General features: G+C 42.3%; 1 protein-coding gene across 2 annotated transcripts in view; it reads right to left on the reverse strand.

The window, feature by feature from the left end:
* Positions 1-22,291, reverse strand: part of LYPD6 (LY6/PLAUR domain containing 6) — a 182,061-nt gene that overhangs the window by 33,635 nt on the left and 126,135 nt on the right. For both annotated transcript variants that reach the window (XM_056117570.1, XM_056117569.1), the window contains one exon: positions 2,025-2,123. In XM_056117570.1, the coding sequence (XP_055973545.1) occupies positions 2,025-2,123 (99 nt within the window). The remainder of the gene's footprint in view (positions 1-2,024; positions 2,124-22,291) is intronic.

The following is a 22,291-nucleotide window of genomic DNA, read 5'->3' on the forward strand; positions in this document are numbered from 1 at the left end:
GTTTGTTTGTTTGGTTTTTTTGGTCACATCCAGTGGTGTTCAGGGCTTACTCCTAATTCTGTGCTCAGGGATCACTCCTGGCAAAGTTTGGGGAGCGGGGACATATGTGATGCTGGGATTCAAACCAAAATTGGCTGCATGCAAGGCAAGTGCTTTAAACCCCGTGATATCTTTCCACCCTAGCACTGCCACCTAGGAAGCACTCAAGCAGAGTTCTCTCTTCCAGACACTATTTTCCTTCTGACATATGTGTCCACCATCAGACTTGGACTGGAGCTTTAAGAGATGAAGAGATAGTACAGGGCAGAAGAGATAGTAAGGATAGGGCACTTGTCTTGCATGTGGCTGACTGGGTCTGATCCCCAGTACCACTTTTGGTTCCCCAAACTTCTGCTTAACTGGGGATTTTTTCTGCAGTGGGACCTGTAGGCAAAGGCTGAATCACTCAGAAATGTGTGACTGTAGCAGGCAGGCAGGCGTCCCTGCAATTACCCAGATGGCTGCTAGTTACTCACTGGTGGTTAAGCCAGTCTTTAGCATCTCCATGTTTTATCTCTTCCCTGTGGTCTTCTGGGGAAATCCATTAGCATCTCTACCTCAAACTAAACAAGGAGAAGCTGAAATGATAATACTGCGGTTTCACTTCCTACAAATGGGGGACCAGCTCACAGGGGCTTGTGGCCTTATTCATTCATGTCATATGGGGCAGTCACACAAAATAATGCAGACCCCTAACCTCGGGGCCATGGCTCCTCTTGTACAGAGCTGGGGCTCTTTCACACATCGTCTCCAGACCAGCAGATAACCCCAGGCTGTCTTCCAGCTGTGCTCTGGGCTATGTTCTCAAGGATCACTCCAGGCTGTGACTGAGGGACTAAATGTGTGGTGTCAGGGAAGGAACAGATTTAGCTGCCTTTAAGGTAAGAGCCTTATCCAGTACTATGGCTCCAGTCCCCGAAATGAAATTGGTGTTTGAGTACTCCTTTCCAGGGAGTGACGATCATGCTAAAAACCTGAGAACCACTAGTCTAGCGAGACCTCAGTTTCCAGGGATGATGAAAAGATCGGCAGATGTTTCTCCTAGGCAGCCTGGGGGAAAGCTTTCAATAGCACTGGCTTAGGTAACTTTTATTGTAATTTCCCCCCCAAAGTCTAGTCCTCCAAGAGAAACACAGTGCCTTTCATGAGGTGTGTGTGAAACCTCTTGCATTATGTTGAAAAAGTGACAGATTTGGATATTGGTATGTTCAGTCATTTTCACAACTGGATTAGCTCAGCAGGGAAGCAGATCTAACTACTCACTTAAACGTGTTTGTAAGATGCCCATTTTCATTATCTTCCCATCAAATCAATCAACTTTGCTCCAAAAATAAAACAGCCACATTTTTTGTGACCGTTACCAAGTGAAGCCTTCAATTTTTACTCAATAAGATAAAAGAAAGATGAGTAGAAAGCATTTTTTTTTCAGTTTGAAAGGGTCAAAATTTCATGCTTCAATTGGACATCCATCGATTCTTTGAAAAAGAACTTAATAGTGGAAGAAGCTCAGCATTTTTATTTGTGCAATGATGACATTTAGAATTCTCGCTTTCATGCAGTTTCAGGATAGACGCCCGTGGCAAGACATATAATAAAGAGAATCTTTATATGAACATTGATTCGTACTTTGCATAAAGGAAGTTGCTGGGCAATGACTAATGCTTTCAAGAATGGCGATGAATCTGGTTATTCTCTTCCTACCCTGCCTTTGGCTGGTTTGGAAGGGGGGGGTGGAAAAATACACTTACTTCCTTCAGAACTTCAAGGATACTTCACTGAGAAAAAGGGAAGTTCTATGAGTCTGTCTGGGTCTGAGAAGTCACTCCAAGAAGTCACTGGGTGTGATATGAAGGTCTACTAACAGTCACCAAGAGGAGTGTGGTCAAGGTTGCAAACAAGTCTCATTCTGTACACACATTACAGTCAATAGGGCTGTTTCCTCAAGGACAGCTCTGGGGAACCCCATGTTACTACAGTGAGCTTACCTCGAGGACAGTAGATGTCTGGAGCCCATCGGTTGCACTCATAATTATCTGCTGCCTTTTCACAGGTGAAACACTTAAATCCACCAGGATATGGTGTGGCTGCAAAAAGTATGAAGAAATGATTGTTTAGACCGAAACTAGATATTAGACACTTGCATGTTTTAAATAAAGGCTTCTCTGTGCTGAAGTAATAGTACAGCGGGTAGGGCATTTATTTGCCTTGCATGTGGCTGACCCGGGTTTGATTCCCAGCATCCCATATGGTCCCCTGAGCACCACCAGGAGTAACTGCTGAGTGCAAAGCCAGGAATAACCCCTGTGAATCGCTGGGTGTGATCCCAAAAGCAAAATTGTAGGATAACACTGTTTTGTCCTTCCTGCATAGCCTCAGATAGTTTAGGTTTATTGGGCTGCTCCCATCACAGTGCTCTCACTCCTCTGTGTTTATTTGTAACTTCTTTCTTTGTGCTCTGTTAATTTGTAAATATTGTTTTTCCTCTTCTCCCTAAGTCCTTTGTATAGTTTATTCAGAGCAAGGTCCTTTTTGTATGGGCAGAGGGAGACAGTAGTAAACGCTATGCTTTAGTTATATGGGAGTCATTTAACTCTAAATGATATTTTCCTCCTGGGCATCTCTTCTCTTGACCTAAGCCTCAGCAGCCCTTACTTCCTAGCATGCCCAAAGGTAGGGTCCTGATGAGGAACTGGATGGAACCAGGGCAAGCGGTAAGCTATGTGTTACCCTGGCATCGAAATGGGCCTGGCCAAAATGCCATAATGCTTAACTATAAGTTAAGAGCTTGGTCATGGACAAATTCTGTAATGATCCATAAAGCAATAACTAGATTCGGATCCTGCTAGGGTTAGGAATGATTAATCTGCCCTGAGCTCTATAGTTTGAGTCTGTGGCAAGATGTTCCCAGGAGAGCTGCCCTACAAGCCTCTATGTATCTCTTACTATATCCATACAAAAATAACTGGGATTAAGATGCTGGTAGAGTTATTGGACTAGGAAAGGAGAAAAACACTTTAGGAGGTATTTTTGCTCTTGGGCAGTCAAGAAGGGCTTTGGAATACCCCTAGGTGATGTTTCCACCCTTGAGCCTGGCAGTCAGGAAGGGCTTTCTTATGTTGATTTGGCTGGGGGTGAAGTATAGGCCCAGAGTGCTGGGGAAGTTGGAGAGACAAGAGAGTTGGAGAGATGAGAGGGAGAGCAGGGCCAGGAAGTGGGCCATGGAGAGACTAGCAAGGGGGACAGAGGGAGAAGGATGTAGAAGAATACAGGAGCAGGCACGTGGAGAGAGAGAGAGAGAGAGAGAGAGAGCCCAGGCTGTGAGATGGAGACGGATAAATGAGCAGGAGAGACAGGAAGAGACAGGAATGAGGGGCAGTGTGAGATTAGAATGAGGGGCTCAGAGAGACTGGGGCAGGTGTGTGGGTAGAATGGAATAAAGGGCATCTGATCAACCAACTGGCTTGGCCCTTGTCTCATCCACCGACTGCCCCATGGCCTGGGCTGCTCTGGCCCACCCCAACACGGTGGCAAGTGTCAAAGCTGTTGGGCCTCTCCCTGGCCATCCCCGGAGATATTATACACAAAATAACTAACTAACTAATTAACTAACTAACTAAATAAATAAATAAATAAATAAAGGTTTCTCAAAGCATACTTGTAGTTTCTTGAAAAACTAAACACGCAAATACCTATAACTCTTCAATTTCACTCTTGGCCATTTACCCCCAATAAACAAAAGCTTCTATTCATGTACAGGCTTACCATCACTTTATTTGTAATAGCCCCAAACTGGAGGAATGGTTAAACAAACTGGAATAGTCATCAGCAATCAAGTCAACAACCTGAATGGATTTCCAAGGAATTATGCTGAGTGGAAACAATTAATCAAAAAGACTTAGTTTGGACTTAGTATGGTTTCTTTTATATAACATTTAAAAATGACCATGTTTTTTGGGAAAAGCTCTAATATTTTTTCCTCTCAGCAACCTCAGAGAAAATATTAGAGCTTGCTCAATATTAGGGAAGGAGAGAGGATACCAATAGGAAGAATCTTTGGCTATTAAGCTGTTTCAAACACTCATTTGTTAAGAGCTGAAGGACTAAACAGAGGCACTAACTAAACACAGGCACAAATACATGGACACAGGTAAAAGGGGGAAAGTCTAAATAAGAAAGGTGGATTGAATGTGTCAACTGAATGTTTCAAAGTTGGGGAAAGAAAAAACAGATACACAGGGGTTCTTCATATCATTTCTTAAGGCAGCTATTGAATTTATATTTATCCCAATATAAATGTCAATTAAAAAAAAGACAATTCAAAATGGCATACTCCCCAAAGTATTATATAGATTCAATTAGGTCCCTATAAGGTTACCTATTTTTCAAAGAAATTGATCAAACACTCCTGAAATTCATATGGAACAATAATCCCCCATAAATAGCTGAAGTAGTCTTTGAAAAAAAGAAGGTGGAAGGCATTACTTTCTCCAACTTCAAACTGTACTACAAAACAGTTGTAATTAAAACATCATGGTATTGTAATAAAGACAGACCTGCAGGCCAATGGAATAGGGTTGAATATCCCGACACACACCCTTCAATATATGATCATTTAATCTTTGATAAGGGAACAAGATATGTGAAATGGAGCAAGGAAAGCCTCTTTAACAAGTCATGCTGGCAAAACTGGACAGCTACTTGTAAAAAAATGAACTCAGCTTCTGTCTAACGCCATTCACAAAAGTCAGATCAAAATGGATTAAAAACCTCAATATCAGGCCTGAATCCATAAGGTACATGAAAGAAAATGTAGGCAAAACTCTCCACGATATTGAAGCTAAAGCTATCTTCAAAAATGAAATGTCACTGATCAAGTAAATGGAAGCAAAGATAAATGGGAGTACATTAAACTAAGAAGCCTTTGCACTTCAAAAGAAACAGTGACCAAGATACAAAGACAGCTTACGGAATGGGAAAGGTAATTCACTCAATGCCCTTCTGATAAAGGGTTAATAAAAAAAGATATACAAGGCACTGGTTGAACTCTACAAGAAAAAAAGAAAAATGGGGCAAAGAAATGAACACAAACTTTCTCAAAGAAGAAATCTGAATGGCCAAAAGGTCCATGAAAAAATGTTCTTCATCATTAATCATAAGGGAGATGCAAGTCAAAACAATAAGATATCATCTCACACATCCCAAAGAACAAGAGAACAGATGTGGGGAGAAAGGGACTCTTCTTCATTGTTGGTGGGAATGTTCACTGGTCCAGCCTTTTTTGAAAACAATATGTGCATTCCTAAAAAAACTAGAAATTGGGGGTATGGTGCTGCCAGTAGGTCAATCTGTACCTGTGAGGCGAGTGCATCAGCAACCTAATGGTGTCTTCAGACTTCCAGATACCCCAAAATTGCTGCTGTGCCTTTGGCCAGACCCCAAAAACTTGGGGCAAAGTTTACCAAGAAAGTAAATGGCCAAAAGTTAGGTGTGTGGGAGCCACACCCACAAACCACCTTGGGCTCAGCTACATAATTGGAGGCATGGCCTCTCTGGTTCCTGATTGAACTGCTTAATGGCCAGAGACTCAGAAACAAATCTTGAAACCCAATGGCTTTCGGCAAAAATGTGTCCGGTCCCTGCAGTAGGTTACTGGCGCTAGGCCAACCCAGGTGGGAAAAGATTTCATGCCTTGGCCTGTTCCCCCTGGCGGACCAGTGGCCACCATCCTCCAGACGCCACTGGATAGTCAGGTTTGGGCCCGCAGTGATGAGACACATGGGGCTTCATGGGATGAAGGTGGAGCCGGCCTGTTCCTCCCCATCCCAACAAGACCCCGAGTCACTGCCCATGAATGGCTTCTCTGGCTCTTGATCAACTGCTTAATGGCCATGATCCCAGAAACTCAGAAACAAATCTCAGAACCCAGTGGCTTTTGGCAGAAATGTGTCCAGACCCCACAGTAGGTTACTGTCGCCAGTCCACCCCAGGGTGGAAAGGGTGTTGTCGCTCCGCCTGCTCACCCCTAGGCAACTTGGTGGCTGCCATCCTCCAGAGGCCATTGGACAATCAGGTTTGGGCCCTCAATGATGAGACATGTTGGGCCTCACAGGATGGGAATGGATCTGGCCCTTTCCTCCCCACCCCAACGAGACCCCAAGTCGTCGCTCAAGAACGGCCTGACTCCTGATCAAGCTTCTTAACGGCCATGATCCCAGAGACTCAGAAACAAATCTTGGAACCCAGTGGCTTTTGGCAGAAATGCGTCCGGACCCCACAGTAGGTTACTGTTGCCGGGCCACCCCAGTGGGGAAAGGGTGTTGTCCTTCTGCCTGCTCACCTGAGGCAGCTCGGTGGCTGCCATCCTTCAAAGGTCACTGGACAGTCAGGTTTGGGCCCTCAGTGATGAGACACGCGGGGACTCATGGGATGGGGGTGGAACCAGCCCTTTCCTCCTCGTCCCAATGAGATCCTGAGTTGCTGCCCATGAACGGCCTTTCTGGCTCCTGATCAAGCTGCTTAATGGCCATGATCCCAGAGACTCAGGAACAAATCTCAGAACCCAGAAAGTTTGGGCAGATATCCCTCCAGATTTAAGTGTTAAAATTTCGGAATTTCAAAATCACACGACCACTACTACAGTCATGCGACATCATATATTATTTTTAATCAGCAATAGAAAACAAACTGTCTACTGTTACCTTTCCAGCAGATCTGAGTTTTGGGTTAAAATCCTGAATAATAATGGTGGGTCTTGTGTCAAAATATTGAATGTGATCAAAGTAGAGAGAGAGTAATGTGGAAATCACCTGCCCCACAGGTAGGGGGAGGGTGTGGGATGGGGGTATACTGGGGTTTTTGGTGGTGCAGAATGGGCACTGGTGAAGGTACGAGTGTTTCATTGTATGATTGAGAGTAAAACCCGAAAGATTTGTAACTGCTCTCATGGTGATTCAATAAATAAAATTATAAAAAATGAAAAAAAAAAGTAAGGTGGGGGCTGGAGAGATAGCACAGCGGGTAGGGTGTTTGCCTTGCACGCAGCCGACCCGGGTTCGATTCCCAGCATCCCATATGGTCCCCTGAGCACCGCCAGGAGTAACTCCTGAGTGAAGAGCCAGGAGTGGCCCCTGTGCATCACCAGGTGTGACCCAAAAAGCAAAAAAAAAAAAAAGTAAGGTGGAGTTCATGCCCAATTAAATCAGCTAATCAGTGGCTGAATAAATAGCAGTACTCCTACATAAAAAAAAAAACCAACTAGAAATTGAGCTGTCATTTGACCCAGCAGTACAACTTCTGGGAATATACTTTGGGGGCCCAAAAATACACAGCAGAAATACCATTTGCACTTGTGTGTACGTTGCAGCACTATTCACAATAGCCAGAATCTGGAAACAATCTGAGTGCCTGAGAACAGATGGATGGGTAAAGATGGATGGATGGCACATCTACACAATGCAATACTTAGCAGCTGTTAGGGAAAATGAAGTCATGAAATTTGCCTATAAATTGATGGACATGGAGAGTATCATGCTGAGTGAAATGTGTCAGGAGGAGAGGGACAGATACAGAGTGACTGCATCCATTTGTGGTAAATCATGTATATTATATTAAATATCCACAGTCACAGTCAGGGAAAACAGGCCTAGGAGGACTGGTTCAATGGTTGGAGTCAACCACAAGTGTGTGTGGGTGGAGGGTAGGTAAAATAGAGAAGGGACCAGTCTGATAATAACAGCTGGGAATGATCATGCTGGACAAGAACTGAGTGTTAAAAGTAGGTAAAGGGATATATCTGGTAACCTTTAAGTATTTGCATTGCAAGACACAATGCCCTAAAGGAAAGAGAGAGAGAGAGAGAGAGAGAGAGAGAGAGAGAGAGAGAGAGAGAGAGAGAGAGAGAAGAAAAGCACCTTCCATAGAGTCAAGCTGTTGGGGGGGGTGAAGGGAGGAAAACTGGGGACACAGGTGCTGGGAAATGTACAATGATGGAGGGATGGTGTTGGAACACTGTATGACTGAAACCTAATCATGAATAGCTTTGTAATGGTCTATCTAACAGTGATTCAATTTAAAAAAAATTTTTAAAAATAGAATAAAAGACACTATGAAGGCATCCAGGATATGGCTCAGAGGTAAAGCATGTATCTGGCCCAGGTTCAATTCCTGGCACACAAATAAAATAAAGAAAGTATATTTCAGATTTTCAATTTTCAAAAATTCATTCCGGGGCGTCAAGCTATCTAGACTTGTTAACATGTAAGTATTAACATTAGATTGAGTCTTTACAAATTTTCTGATGTTTGACATTTCACCTGTGAAGGTGGCAATTGCTTTGGTTTAATTGAGTGGTTTTCTATAGTGGGATTGGCATGGTAATGAATCCAGCTGGGAGGTGTCCACTGCAAGGCCCCATTGAGAGAGGATCTGTGGTCTTCACAGAGGGCCCCACTACTCCAACAGCCTTTCAGCACCCTCACTTGGCATGCAGGAGGCAGAGCAGAAGGATCTACACTCTACAGGATCCCATCTCCAGTAGAAGCCCTCAGCCAAGTACCAGTATTTGGGCCTTGCATCTATATCAGGAAGTGGGAAAGCCCATGACTGTCACACTCTAACGCAGTATTTTTCAGTTTTTTCTTTTTAAATTTATTTTTTAATTTTTTAATTGAATCAGTGAAATGCAGTTACAAAGTTATTTACGATTGGATTTCAGTCATACAATGTTCCAACATCCATCCCTTCACGGGTGTACATTTCTGTCCCCAGTTTCTCTCTTGCCACCACCACCTCCCACCCCAGCCTGCCTCTAAGGCAGGAACTTTTCTTCTCTCATGTGTATATTCAAAAAATAAAATTACAAAGGGGCCGCGTGGCGCTCTCTCTCTCTCTCTCTCTCTCTCTCTCTCTCTCTGTCTGTCTCTGTCTCTGTCTCTGTCTCTCTCCCCACCCCCTCCCCCCCGACCCGCCTGTGTTTGGTAGTCTTGTGCTGCTTCCCCCACCCCGAGTTCCCCCACCCGGAGGAGGTTGATGGCGAAGGGAGGGAATAAGGGCCAGGTTGGTTGGTGTCAGTTGCAGTTTATTCCATTCCCATCTCCATTCTCTTTCTCCTCTGAATCCCCCTTCCCTGATCCCCCTCATCTTCCTCTTGGATCCTGCTCTGTCATACTTCTCCTTCCTGCTCCTGCCTCCCCATTCAACTTCATTCTCCTTCTGGATCTCCTTCATTCTCTCTCTGGATCCCCCAGCCCACTCTTACAGCCTTGTTAAATCCCAAAGCATCAGGGGTTGGGGCTTACACGTAGGTGTGGTCATACAATCAACAGAGGTAAAATCCTTCCCTCAGGGGAAGCTTCTTCTAGGACAGATTTGCATTCAGTAAGACGACGCACCCAAGAGCGGAATCCCGTGGGTGTGTTTCTCCTCTCCTTGTCCAACAAACATATAAACGTTCATAACATTAGTCATTTTGTATGGACACAGTAAGAGATACATTAAGCTTATAGAATTGCTCTCCTGGGGCTATCTCGCTATAGTGTCAGGCCAGATTAGTCTCTCCTAACCCTAGCAGGGTCCTAATCTCTTCGTTAATTTTTGCATCATAATAGAATCTGTCCATGACCATGCTCTTAACTTATAGTTAATTATTGTGGCACTTTGGCCTGGCCCATTTTGATGCCAGGGTAGCTCACAGAGCTTGCCCTGGGTCCATTCAGTCCCTCGTTGGGACCCTGTTTTGGGGTTTCTAGGAACCAAGGGCGACTGAGCCTTAAGTGGAGAAAGCAGATGCCCGGGAGTGAATATTATTCAGAGTCAATCAACTTCCAAGTTACAAAAGTATAATATTGTCTTCCTGTGTCTATACAAAAAGGGCATTGTCTAAAGTGAACTATGCAAAAGACATAAGGAGAGGAGAAAACCATATTTCACTCATGAATACAAGTCAAGTGTCCTTAGAAGGATCTGATCTTACAAGTTAACAGAATCTGATTAGGAGAAAAAGGTGATAGACTGGTTGGGGAAGAGAGCACAAAGAAGTTACAGATAAGCACAGACGAATGGGAGCGACTCAGGAGCACTGGTGTAACCCAATGGGTGTAACCCAATAAACCTAAGCTCCCTGTGGCAAGGGAGAAGACAAACCAATGTTATCCACTCTCTTTCTCTCTCTCTCTCTCTCTCTCTCTCTCTCTCTCTCTCTCTCTCTCTCTCTGTTTTTTCTGATGGTGGCTTCATTCCTGTACCACCACCCCTCTTCCACCATGCTGCCAGTTATCCACTTAGTCTCATGCTATGGTGTATGTATGGCATGAGTCACAGTTTGTGCCTTAAGAAGTATGCAATTTTCACTTACACTCCCCTTGGAATATCCCGGGGCATCCTGGTTGAGAAACACTTCTCTGGAGAGTGCCCAGTATTCCCAGACTTGTGGGTATTTCAGGGTGAAGATCTCTAAGGAAGGATCTCTAAGACCAAGTTATTCTTCATCCATTTCACTGATGTCCTGTAAATGCCATTAACTTCTAATCACGTTCTTGTTTTGCTACTGAGAATTTTACCTTTCCTTAACAGATCTACTTGTGCTGTCATTTTTTTTTTGAAAATTACCTAGCCTTGTTGAAAACTACACATTCTCAAACACTTCATCTGCAGGGGCCAACTGTGCTCCCTCGCAGATGGCTGAGCCTGCATATCCCACTGGCAGAAATAATCATCTCAGGGTAAATTGCTTTGCCCACATGGAACCAATTAAGTACGTTATCAAAAATAAATGAAGAAAGAGGCAGCAGCTTAAGGCCAGAATTATGGGTCAGATATAACTTTGATTTTCACCTTGCTGGAATAGCTACTCATCTTTGCCTTTGCTGGCAACGTTTTACAGAGCTAACTCTGACAACATTCAATAAAGTAACATAATCAAAGGTCATAGAGTGTCTAAAAATGATACGTAAAGGGACCTTTTGCAGAGCCATGTGAGACTTCTCTGTCCTCCACCCAGCTGGTGACTCAAATTTATAAACAGAATGAGAGCAAGAGCATGGGCTGTCTTTGAACATGAGTGATGAAAAGCAGCTTAAACACAGAGAGATATACAACCATTTCATTCCCAATGAGAAACTTTCCTCTGGAGAAAAAAAATGATCATACTATCATATAAACAAAATAAAATATAAGTGTGCCACTTTACAAAAGTACACAGAAAAATAATTCTATATATACAATTTTTTTATTATAACTCATGAATCACCATGACTTAGCCCATTACAGAGCTGTTCATGATTGGGTTTCATTCATACAGTGTTCCAATACCCCCAACCCTCCACCAGTGTACACCTATTAGCACCAGTGTCCCTAGTTTCCCCGCCATCCCCAGCACTACCCCCTCCACAGCCTGTCTCTATGGCAAGCACCTATATTCTCTCTCTCTCTCTCTCTCTCTCTCTCTCTCTCTCTCTCTCTTCCCCCTTATTCCCCCTCCCTCCCTCTCCCTCTCTCCCTCCTGTTGGGCATTGTGGTTTGCAATACAGAGACTGAAAGGTTATTATGTATATCTCTTTACCCAGTACGGTCCCTCTCTGTCTTACCTACCCTATGCCTCACACACACCTGTGGTAGATTCCAACCACTGACCTGCCCTCCTGGCCCCTCTACAGAAAAATAATTTTTGTATATTCATATCCTATAAACTAGATAAATGAATTACATTTGAGTCAAAAGATTTTATTTAGGCAAGTTTATGTATGGTTGGGAAATTTATAACAAACAGATTCACAATTTCCAAAGTCATTCAAAATTCTTAAGGAAATTACTTTTTTTTGTTTGTTTGTTTTTTGGCGATGCACAGGGGTTACTCCTGGCTCTTCACTCATGAATTACCCCTGGTGGTGCTCAGGGGAATATATGAGATGCTGGGAATCGAACCTGGGTTGGCCATGTGCAAGGCAAATGCCCTACCCGCTGTGCTATGGCTCCAGTCCCGGAAATTACATTTTTAAAATAAATAATGCTATGAGAAAAATCATACAATTGTCCTAACTGAATGCATTTTAAAAAATTTCGCGTCAACTTGAAAATGACCAAAAAAAAAGTTTAAAACAAAATTTTAAGAGAGCTTAAAAATTCTTTATTTTTTAAAAAAATTTATTAGTGAAAAAATTCTGAGTTAGAATTATTAAAGTAGGAATTTGGAAAAAATGTAAATAATTTGTCAAAGAACTACATTTGTCAAAAATGATCACCATGTTGGGGCTGGAGAGATGGTACAGCGGGTAGGGCATTTGCCTTGCACACGGTCAAGCCAGGTTCAATTCCCAGCATCCCATATGGTCCCCTGAGCACTGCCAGGAGTAACTCCTGAGTGCAGAGCCAGGAGTAACCCCTGTGCATCGCCAGGTGTGACTCAAAAAGCACTGTCTGTATCACTGTCCTCCCGTTGTTCATCGATTTGCTCAAGCGGGCCCAGCAACGTCTCCATTTTGAGACTTGTTATTACTGTGTTTGGCATATTCAATATGTCATGGGTAGCTTGCCAGGCTTTGCTGTGCGGATGAGGTACTCTTGGTAGATTGCCGTGCTCTCCAAGAGAGGTGGAGGAATCGAACCTGGCTCAGCCAGGCTGGCTGCTTGCAAGGCAAATGCCCTACCTACTCCAGTCCCTGACCCAAAAAGAAAAAAAAAATGATCACCATGCTGACCTAAGTTTGACTGAAAGCTATCTGTGCCATTTTACATAGCATGATTAATTCACTGGAGTATCCAATTTTATCTGTCTATCACAGAAGCCAGTAAAAGTTTTTGCTGGAATGTTGGATTAGTTATTTCTGGAATCTTTCCCATCAAAGTCATAAATTAAAAACTTTGAATGAAGATTGATGCTCCAGGCACTTCTAGATATACTATTGAGAACCTAGCACTAATAAGTTAGAATGTCCCCAATTTTGGATTATTTAACAATCTTTTCAAAAGTATGGTTTGTAAGACTGCCGAATGCTGACATATTAAAAAGAATATTAAAATTTCTTTCTCCTTCATGCAAAATTCTACTTCACAGAGCAGGGAGAAATGGCTGCAAAGTTCAAAAAGAGAACTCCCAGAACGACCACCAACTGGGAACTCTTTGGCACTATTGCGGCAACATGGGAAGATGCCATTGTTGACAACATTGACGAGGAATATGATTGACTGGTTCAGCACCTCCATGAATGTGCGAGGAACGTCAAGAGAGAGATAGCCACAAAAAATCGCCTATCTTGGAAAACTCTTGAGCTAATTCGCCAGCATGGTTTGGCGCATGCCTCAGGCAACAGCAAGCTAACATCCGAGCTTGCAAAGCAGTGTAGAGATGCGATCAAGGAAGACCTCAAAGAGAGAAGAGCAGAAGTACTGGTAGATGCGGCAGAAGCCGGGGAAAGTATTCGTAATGCCTGCCTGTCCTTCGCCAACTACAAGACCAAGATGACTGCCCTCCGACGTCCTGATGGATCCATCACATCCTCCAGAACGGCAATGGAGAAGATTATCCATGACTTCTACTCAAATCTCTTCAATAGCCATGTCCACTTGCCGACATACCAAATTCCACAGGATGGATATGTCGCTCCTAACGTTCTCCCTTCCGAAATCCAACACGCCATTTCGTTGGTAAAGAAACAAACAGCACCCGGCCCAGACAAGGTCAGACCTGAACACCTGAAGAACCTGCCGTCAGTACTCATCAATACACTGGCTCGGCTCTTCACTCACTACCTGTCTGAATGCAAGGTTCCATCCCCATGGAAAACCAGCAGGACCGTACTACTGTTCAAGAAGGGAGACATCCATGACATTGGCAACTATCGCCCAATCTGCCTATTGTCTGTCATCTACAAGTTGTTCACTCGAGTCATCCTAAATAGGATTGGCAGAACACTAGATGAAGGACAACCATGCGAGCAAGCCGGGTTCTGCAAAGGATTCAGCACCATGGACCATATCCACACGATAACCAAGCTCACTGAGGTTTCTCTGGGCGTTCAAGATGCTGCTCTGTTTAACGTTCATTGATTTAAAGAAGGCCTTTGATTCTGTTGAGACGGAAGCGGTCATTGAAGCCCTAGCCACTCAGGGCATTCAAGCACAATACATCAGGATCCTCCGTGAGCTGTATTGCGGATTCACTACCAGGATCTCACCATTCTACAAAGAAGTGATCGTTGATGTCAAGAGAGGGGTGCGGCAGGGTGATACCACTTCACTGAAACTCTTCAGTGCCACCCTCGAGAACATCATGCGACGACTAGAATGGGAAGGAATGGGAGTGAAGATAGATGGTCAGCAACTACACCACCTCCGCTTTGCTGATGACATTTTTTAATAACACCAAACATCAACCAAGCGGCACAAATGCTGGCCAACTTTGACCGTGAGTGTGGAAAGGCAGGACTACAGCTGAATCTTACGACGACAATGTTCATGAGAAACAGCCTCGTTCCTGACGCCCCATTTGCTCTCAATGGAACGACCATCTCCGAATGCAACAGCTATGTGTACCTAGGTTGAGAGGTCAACATGACAAATGACCTGGCACCCGAGCTGCGCAGGAGGAAGAGAGCGGCTTGGAACGCTTTCAAGAACGTCGAAGAAATAGCTAAGAGGACGAAGAACCTCTGGCTCTGGGCACATCTCTTTGATTCCACTGTTCTTCCTGCATTAACATATGCCTCAGAGACCTGGGCCCTACGCAAACAAGATGAGAACGCTATTCAGGTCTCCCAAAGAAGAATAGAAAGAGCTATGCTTGGAATATCACATTTCACTCAAATGAGAGAAAGAATCCGGAGTTCTGACATCTGTCGACAATCAAGAATCAGGGACGCTGTCTTGTTTGCCAAGGTGTCAAAAATCAGATGGGCTGGTCACGTAATGAGATTTAAAGACAACCGCTGGACTAGAGCTGTTAGTGACTGGATTCCAGGGGATGTCAAAAGACCGCGTGGCCGCCCACCTACCAGATGGTCAGACTTCTTCGTCAAGATTATGAACGATAGGTTTGAGGCTCTTCATGTTCACAGAGCGAACAGATGCCATTGGGCTACACTAGCACGCGACAGGGACAAATGGAGACTTTACTCGCGCCCGCTCGTGCAAATCGACGACTAACGGGAAGTAAAGTGATAAGTGATTAAGTGAAAATTTAAATATGATTATGAACTAACATACTTTTATATCACAATGCTTTTCTTTCTCAAATCATTTATCTTTGAAGGCATTTATCAGCATGAAGCAATGGCAATTAACCAAACGATCTCATTTTTGCTGAGTTTATTTAAAAATTATAACTGTATATGTTAGCAAATAGAATTCAACTACTCATCAAAAAGATCATACACCATGACCAACTAGGATTCATCCCGGGAATGCAAGGGTTGTTTAACACTCGGAAATCAATCAACATAATCAATCATATCAACAAAAGATAAAAATCATATGATCATATCAATAGATGCAGAGAAAGCATCTGACAAGATCCAGCACCCATTTATGATGAAAACCCTAGCCAAAATGAGGATAGCGGGGACTTTCCTCAATATTGTTAAAGCCATCTACCACAAGCCTACAGCAAGCATCGTCCTCAATGGCGAAAAACTGAGAGCCTTCCCTCTAAGATCAGGGATGAGACAAGGATGTCCACTCTCTCCACTGCTGTTCAATATAGTACTGGAAGTACTTGCAATAGCAATTAGGCAAGAAAAATATATTAGGGGCATCCAGGTAGGAAAGGAAGAAATCAAGCTCTCACTATTCGCAGATGATATGATACTATACTTAGAGAATCCTAAAACCTTTACCAAGAAACTTCTAGAAACAATAGGCTTGTATAGTAAAGTGGCAGGCTATAAAATCAATACCCAAAAGTCCATGGCTTTTCTATATGCAAATAGTGAAAGAAGAAAGTGACATGAAGAAAACAATCCCATTCACAATTGTTCCCCAGAAAATCAAGTACCTAGGAATCACCTTAACTAAGGAAGTAAAGGACCTGTACAAAGAAAACTACAAAACACTACTTCAGGAAATAAAAGAGGATATGAGGAAATGGAAAAATATCCCCTGTTCATGGATCGGGAGAATTAACATTGTCAAAATGGCAATATTTCCCAAAGCACTGTATAAATTCAACGCAATCCCTATTAGGATACCCATGACATTCTTCAAAGAAGTAGAGCAAACACTCCTGAAATTTATATGGAACAATAAGCCCACACGAATAGTTAAAGCAATTCTTAGGAAAAAGAAAATGGGAGGAATCAACCTCTCTAACTTCAAACTCTACTACAAAGCAGTAATAATTAAAACAGCATGGTACTGGAACAAAGGCAGAGCTGTAGACCAATGGAACAGGGTTGAATATACTGATATCTCCTCCCAAGCATACGAGCATTTAATCTTTGAAAAGGGTGCAAGAAAAATGAAGTGGAGCAGGGAAAGCCTCTTTAACAAATTATGCTTGCAGAACTGGATGGCTACATGCAAAAAAATGGGCTCAGATCTCTGCCTAACTCCATGTGCAAAAGTAAAATCTAAGTGGATTAAAGACCTCAACATCAGACCAGAATCTATAAGGTACATTGAGGAAAAACTTCGCAAAACCCTCCATGACATAGAAGCTAATGGTGTCTTCAAAGATGTCACACCGCTGGCCAAGCAAGTGAAAACAGAGATAGACAAATGGGACTATCTTAAACTAAGAAACTTCTGCACCTCAAAAGAAACAGTGACCAAAATACAAAGACAGTCTACAGAATGGGAAAGGATATTCGCCAACTACACATCTGATAAGGGGTTAAATTCAAGGATATACAAAGTACTGGTTGAACTCCACAAAAAGAAAACATTCAACCCCATCAAAAAATGGGGAGATGAAATGAATAGAAACTTTCACAAAGAATAAATCCGAATGGCTAAAAGGCACATGAGAAAATGTCCCACATCATTAATCATCAGGGAGATGCAGATCAAAACCACAATGAGATATCACTTCACACCAAAAAGACTGGCCCATATCAACTAGAACAAAAGCAACCGGTGCTGGCGCAGATGTGGTGAGAAAGGGACACTCCTTCCCTGTTTGTGGGAATGCCAACTGGTTCAGCCCTTTTGGAAAACATTATGAACGATTCTCAAAAAATTAGAAATTGGGCTCCCATTTGATCCAGCAATATCACTCCTGGGAATATATCCCAGAGAGGCAAAAAAGTATAGTCGAAGTGACATCTGCGATTGTCTGTTTATTGCAGCACTCTTTACAATAGCCAGAATCTGGAAAAAACCTGAGCGCCCGAGAACAGATGACTGGTTAAAGAAACTTTGGTACATTTACACAATGGAGTACTATGTAGCTGTTAGAAAAGACGAAGTTACAAAATTTACACACAAGTGGTACTACATGGAAAGTATCATGTTAAGTGAAATGACTCAGAAAGAAAGGGATAGACATAGAAAGATTGCATTCATCTGGGGAACATAAAGTAACAAAATAGCAAACTAACACCCAAGAATGGCGGAGATTAGTACCAGGAATTTTACTCCATGACTTGGAGGCCAACCACACATACGAGGGGAAAAGGGAGCTCAGATAAAGAGGGGAACACCAAATAAAGGTGTTGGGAGGATCCTGCCAGGATGGGAGAATCATGCTGAAAGTAGACTATAGACCAAACATGATTGCCACTCAATGTTTCTTTTGCAAACCACAACACCCAAAAGGAGAGAGAGAACAGATGGGAATGCCCTGCCACAGAGGCACGGTGGGATGGGGGGGATGGGGGGTGAGAGGGATACTGACATCCGTGGTGATGGGAAATGGGCACTGGTGGAGGGATGGGTACTTGATCATTGTATAATTGAAACCCAAGCACAAAAATGTGTAAGTCTGCAACTGTACTTCATGATGTCTCACGATTAAAAATTTTTTAATAAAAAAAAACTAAACCAAAAAAATTTATAACTGTATATCTATGTGTCTCCTCCAAGATGACAGTTTAATATTTTCTTATAGAAAACAGTGTTTACATCTTGGTGGTTTATTATTGATTAGTGAACAAACAAAGCCTTTTCAGTGACAAATCTGCAAACTCAGTTTTAAGTAGTTAACTGTAGCACAAAAAGAAGTAAATGGCTACATTCTTCTCTCTGGAAATAGCGAAAATAAGGTCTGTAAGATGAACAGTTATATTCAGTAACATGCTAATTGATACTGCATCTGATAAGGGAGGTTTTTTGTTTGTGGTGTGTGTGTGTGTGTGTGTGTGTGTGTGCGTGTGTGTGTGTCTAAAGAGGACAAACAGTTCCTAAGAGATGTGCTATTTTCTTCTTTGTTACTTCAAAGCATTACAGAGCAAATAGAGTTTCAAATTGTTGTGGCCCCAGCTGTGAATGAATCTAATTTGGCTCTTGATCACAGACTTAATAAGCTCAGTACTCTGTATTTCAGGGCCTAAGTCCTTGGTCCCTCAAGAGAAGGTGATTGTAAAGAAAAGAAATGCCAAAGTGCCCAGTTACTTCCTGTAACATAATCTGTCCATTAACTCTCTTGGTCAGCCACAGTTCAGCCAACCATAATTCACTTGGAAGGTATCAGAGAAGATTTCATCTTTGTTTCCAACTCTTGCAACTTTTGCCTGGACAAAAGGCCTTTGGTTACCAAAACTACAGTTAGTGCAAAGAGAATCTTGTTTTGAGACATATGCTGATATGTAAATTTTTTTTCTTCACAAACTAATTCCTATTGTTTTTAGAAAATGGAAAAAACTATAAAATTTCTAGAAATAAAATAAAATTGATCTTCAATCTTCATTCCCATGCACTTGACTTCAAAATATTGTTACTATGATTTCTTTTCCACTGGGGTGCCAGTATAATTTTAATACTGTGAATATAGTTCTGATTGAAATGCATTTCTTGGCATCTATCTAGAAAACTCTGTTACTTCCTAAGATTTTCCTAGTATAGAACTGTGAATAAAACTTTACTGACTCTCTAACTGGTAATAACTCCCTGTAGTGATATAGTTCTTTTGGTTCACATGATTAAGAATAGTCAGAATGTGAATTCAAAGGAAAAGTGGATTTTCAAGAAAAGCTACTATTATAAGAAAAGAAATGAAGCCACTTAGGACATGAAATTTTGTGACCTTAAATCTGTCCAGTGACCAAATAAGTAATTTTATTTCTTTTAATATTAAATCATCTTTAAAAAACTCTTTAGGTTGGCAATGACACTTTAATCTTGGGCTGGGAAGAAATACTCTCATTTTGAATCTTAAAAAGAAAAATCAGAAAAAAAAGAAAAAAAAAGAAAAATCAGTATATAAATTATATAAAAGACTGTTACTGAGGACATAGGCCCAAATTTGAAAGCCGTAAAGTTTATTTCAAATATTAGGGATCCAGGGAGCAAAGATTAGTCACAAGAGGTTGAATTTTCCCAACTTGGGTTCCCATTTCACCCCACTTACTACCTGACACAGATGTCTAGGCTTCATGAGAACCACGTGTAGATTTATCTAGGGTTGAAAACTTGTACATCCGGGGGTATAGTTCCACCAATAGGTCAACCTGTACTTGTGGGGTGAGTGCATCAGCAGCCTGAAGGTGTCTTCAGACTTCCAGATACCCCAAAATTGCTTCTGTTCCTTTGGCCAGACCCCAACAACTTGGCACCGAGTTTACCAAGAAATTAAACGTCCAAAAGTTAGGTATGTGGAAACACACCCACAAACCACCTCTGGCTTAGCTATATAAGCTCATTTATTGGCCTTATTTCAGAGACCCATAAATCTCAAAAAAGATCAAAAAGACGCAGTTAGGGCCTGTAGTGTGGAGGTAGATGACTGAGATCTCCAGGCCCACTTGGATTGGTATTGGGCCTCCTCCCATCAGGTCCCCAGTTTTCCAGAAGCTTGGCAGTCATACCCACAAACTGCCCCCGGTGCCATGTAATTTCATCAGTGGCCAAGACCCAGAGACTATAAACTAAAGCTCCCAGAAGAGAACGACACAGAATATCCTTGACATTATATTCTATCCATAACAAGCAATACAAAACAAATCGTCTAGCATTGCCTTTTCGGCAGGTTTTAGTGGTGATGAGACTGGTATCGAAATATTGAATGTAACCAAAGTAGAGAGAGAGTAGGGGGGAAATGGTCTGCCACACAAGCAGGGGAAGAATTAGAATGGGGGTGGGGAGGGAATACTGGGGATTTTGGGGTTGGCAAATGTGCACTGGTGAAAGGATGGGTGTTTGATGATTGCATGACCAAAGCTCAAACAAGAAAGCTTTATAACTGTATCTCACAGTGAATCAATTAAAAAAAAGGGGGGGGGGATAATAATAAAATAAAACTAACATTCAGAATAAAAAAATAAAAAGTAATGTGGAGTTCATGACCAATTCAATCAGCTTAATCAATGTCTGAATAAATAGCAGTACTCCTACATTATAAAAAAAAAAGAAGAAGAAAACTTGCACTTCCTCTCTCCCTGCAACATCACAGCACCTTTCCTGGGGCAGCTTCTGAGCTGTATCTAACATTTATGAAATCCAGCTTGCTGTCTGACCCCAAGAAGGTGGTTTGTGTCTCCAGCTACAAAGTGAGGTGATTCAATCAATAATTTAAATTCAGAATAACCCCACACTTCCCTCATGTATCTTTCATGGTCTGTGTTCTATAGAAACCTCTTATTTGTGGAGAAAGCATTTCATCTAAACATAGTCCAGTGGGTGCTACTCAGGGGTAGAGAACCAGGACCATTAAAAAAAAATCAGAGTATAAAAGCAACCCCAAACCCCAAACTTCTGAAAGAGTGTAAGGATATGTAAACGTTGCTCTTCTTTAAGGCAGGCAGAGAAAATAAAGTTTTTCCTAAAGGAATTTACTGACAATAACTTCAGTCTTGCAAAAGCTTGTGTGCACATATATTCCACTCTCCAACCCGTCTCACATTTGGGAATCCTCCTGGGGAATCCTCTGTATCCTGTCTAGCTTTGAGATGACTTCTCCCTCTTTGTATATCAAAATCATATCAGAAAACCTGGGGTGACATTTTTGTCATTAGTGATTTATCCCAAAGAAATAAACTGCTGAAACAAAGGCTATCAACATTTCATTTCAATTTTTGGTTTTGGGGCCACACTTAGCTGTGCTCATGGGTCATTCCTGGTGATGCTCAGGGCATCATATGTGGTTCTGGAAATACTAGCCTATTGGCTACATTCAATGCTAGTATCTTATCTGACCCATTATCAGCAGTTTACTTTTTGAGTGTTGCTTTATTTTTTTTCTTTACTGTTTTTATTCCCACTTGGAGAGCCTGGCAAGCTACCAAGAGTATCCCGCCTATGCAGCAAAGCCTGGCAAGCTACCCGTGATGTTTTTGATATGCCAAAAACAGTAAGAACAAGTCTCACAATGGAGATGTTACTGGTTCCCGCTCCAGCAAATCGATGAACAATGGGAGGATAGTGCTACAGAGCTACAGTTCTATTTAACAAGTTGTTGGATCAGCACTGCTTTTTTGGTTTGACTCTTCTTTGTTTGTTTTGGGACTAGACCTGGTGATGCTCAGGGGTTATTACTGGCTCTGCAGTCAGAACCTAACTCCTGGAGGTGTTTGGGGAACTATATGGATGCCAGAATCAAACTCAGGTTTACCATGTACAAGGTAAGCACCCAATCTGCTGTACAATCACTCCAGCCCCAGATTAGTGCTGCTTGCTCCCGACTCCTACAGACAACAAATCATGGTGCCTTGACCTGGAAGAACTCATCCTTCAAGGAGCCCATTTTGAAAAAGGCATTTTTGACTTTCCAAACAGGATCCTGCATAATAGTGCTTATCTCCAGCACTGACTTAGCAGGCCATTGAGGAAGAAGGGTGGGTGTTTTTTTGTTTGTTGGTATTTTTATTGGTGTAATATCCAAGTTCAGTTCCATCAATTATCCTTTCCCCATGCCTTTGCAAAGGCAATCTCAGACCAGGCAAGATGTGGGCCTGTTTGGTCACTCAATGGTAAATAAATCAGTCATCAAAATGGACACATAATGCTTCAGAAGCCCAAACTCCTTGCCATCCAATTTAAGAGCCTCACATTTTGTTTTGGATCACCCCGCTGAAATATTCAAAAGAACAGCTGATAAACAAAAATATAAAAGGAACAAAATGTAATCTTAGAACATAAGTAAGTATTGAGATGCCTTCTTTTTATAAACAGT

The sequence above is a fragment of the Sorex fumeus genome, unplaced genomic scaffold (assembly GCF_029834395.1).
Source record: "Sorex fumeus unplaced genomic scaffold, SorFum_2.1 ptg000035l, whole genome shotgun sequence".
Classification (NCBI taxonomy): Eukaryota; Metazoa; Chordata; class Mammalia; order Eulipotyphla; family Soricidae; genus Sorex; species Sorex fumeus.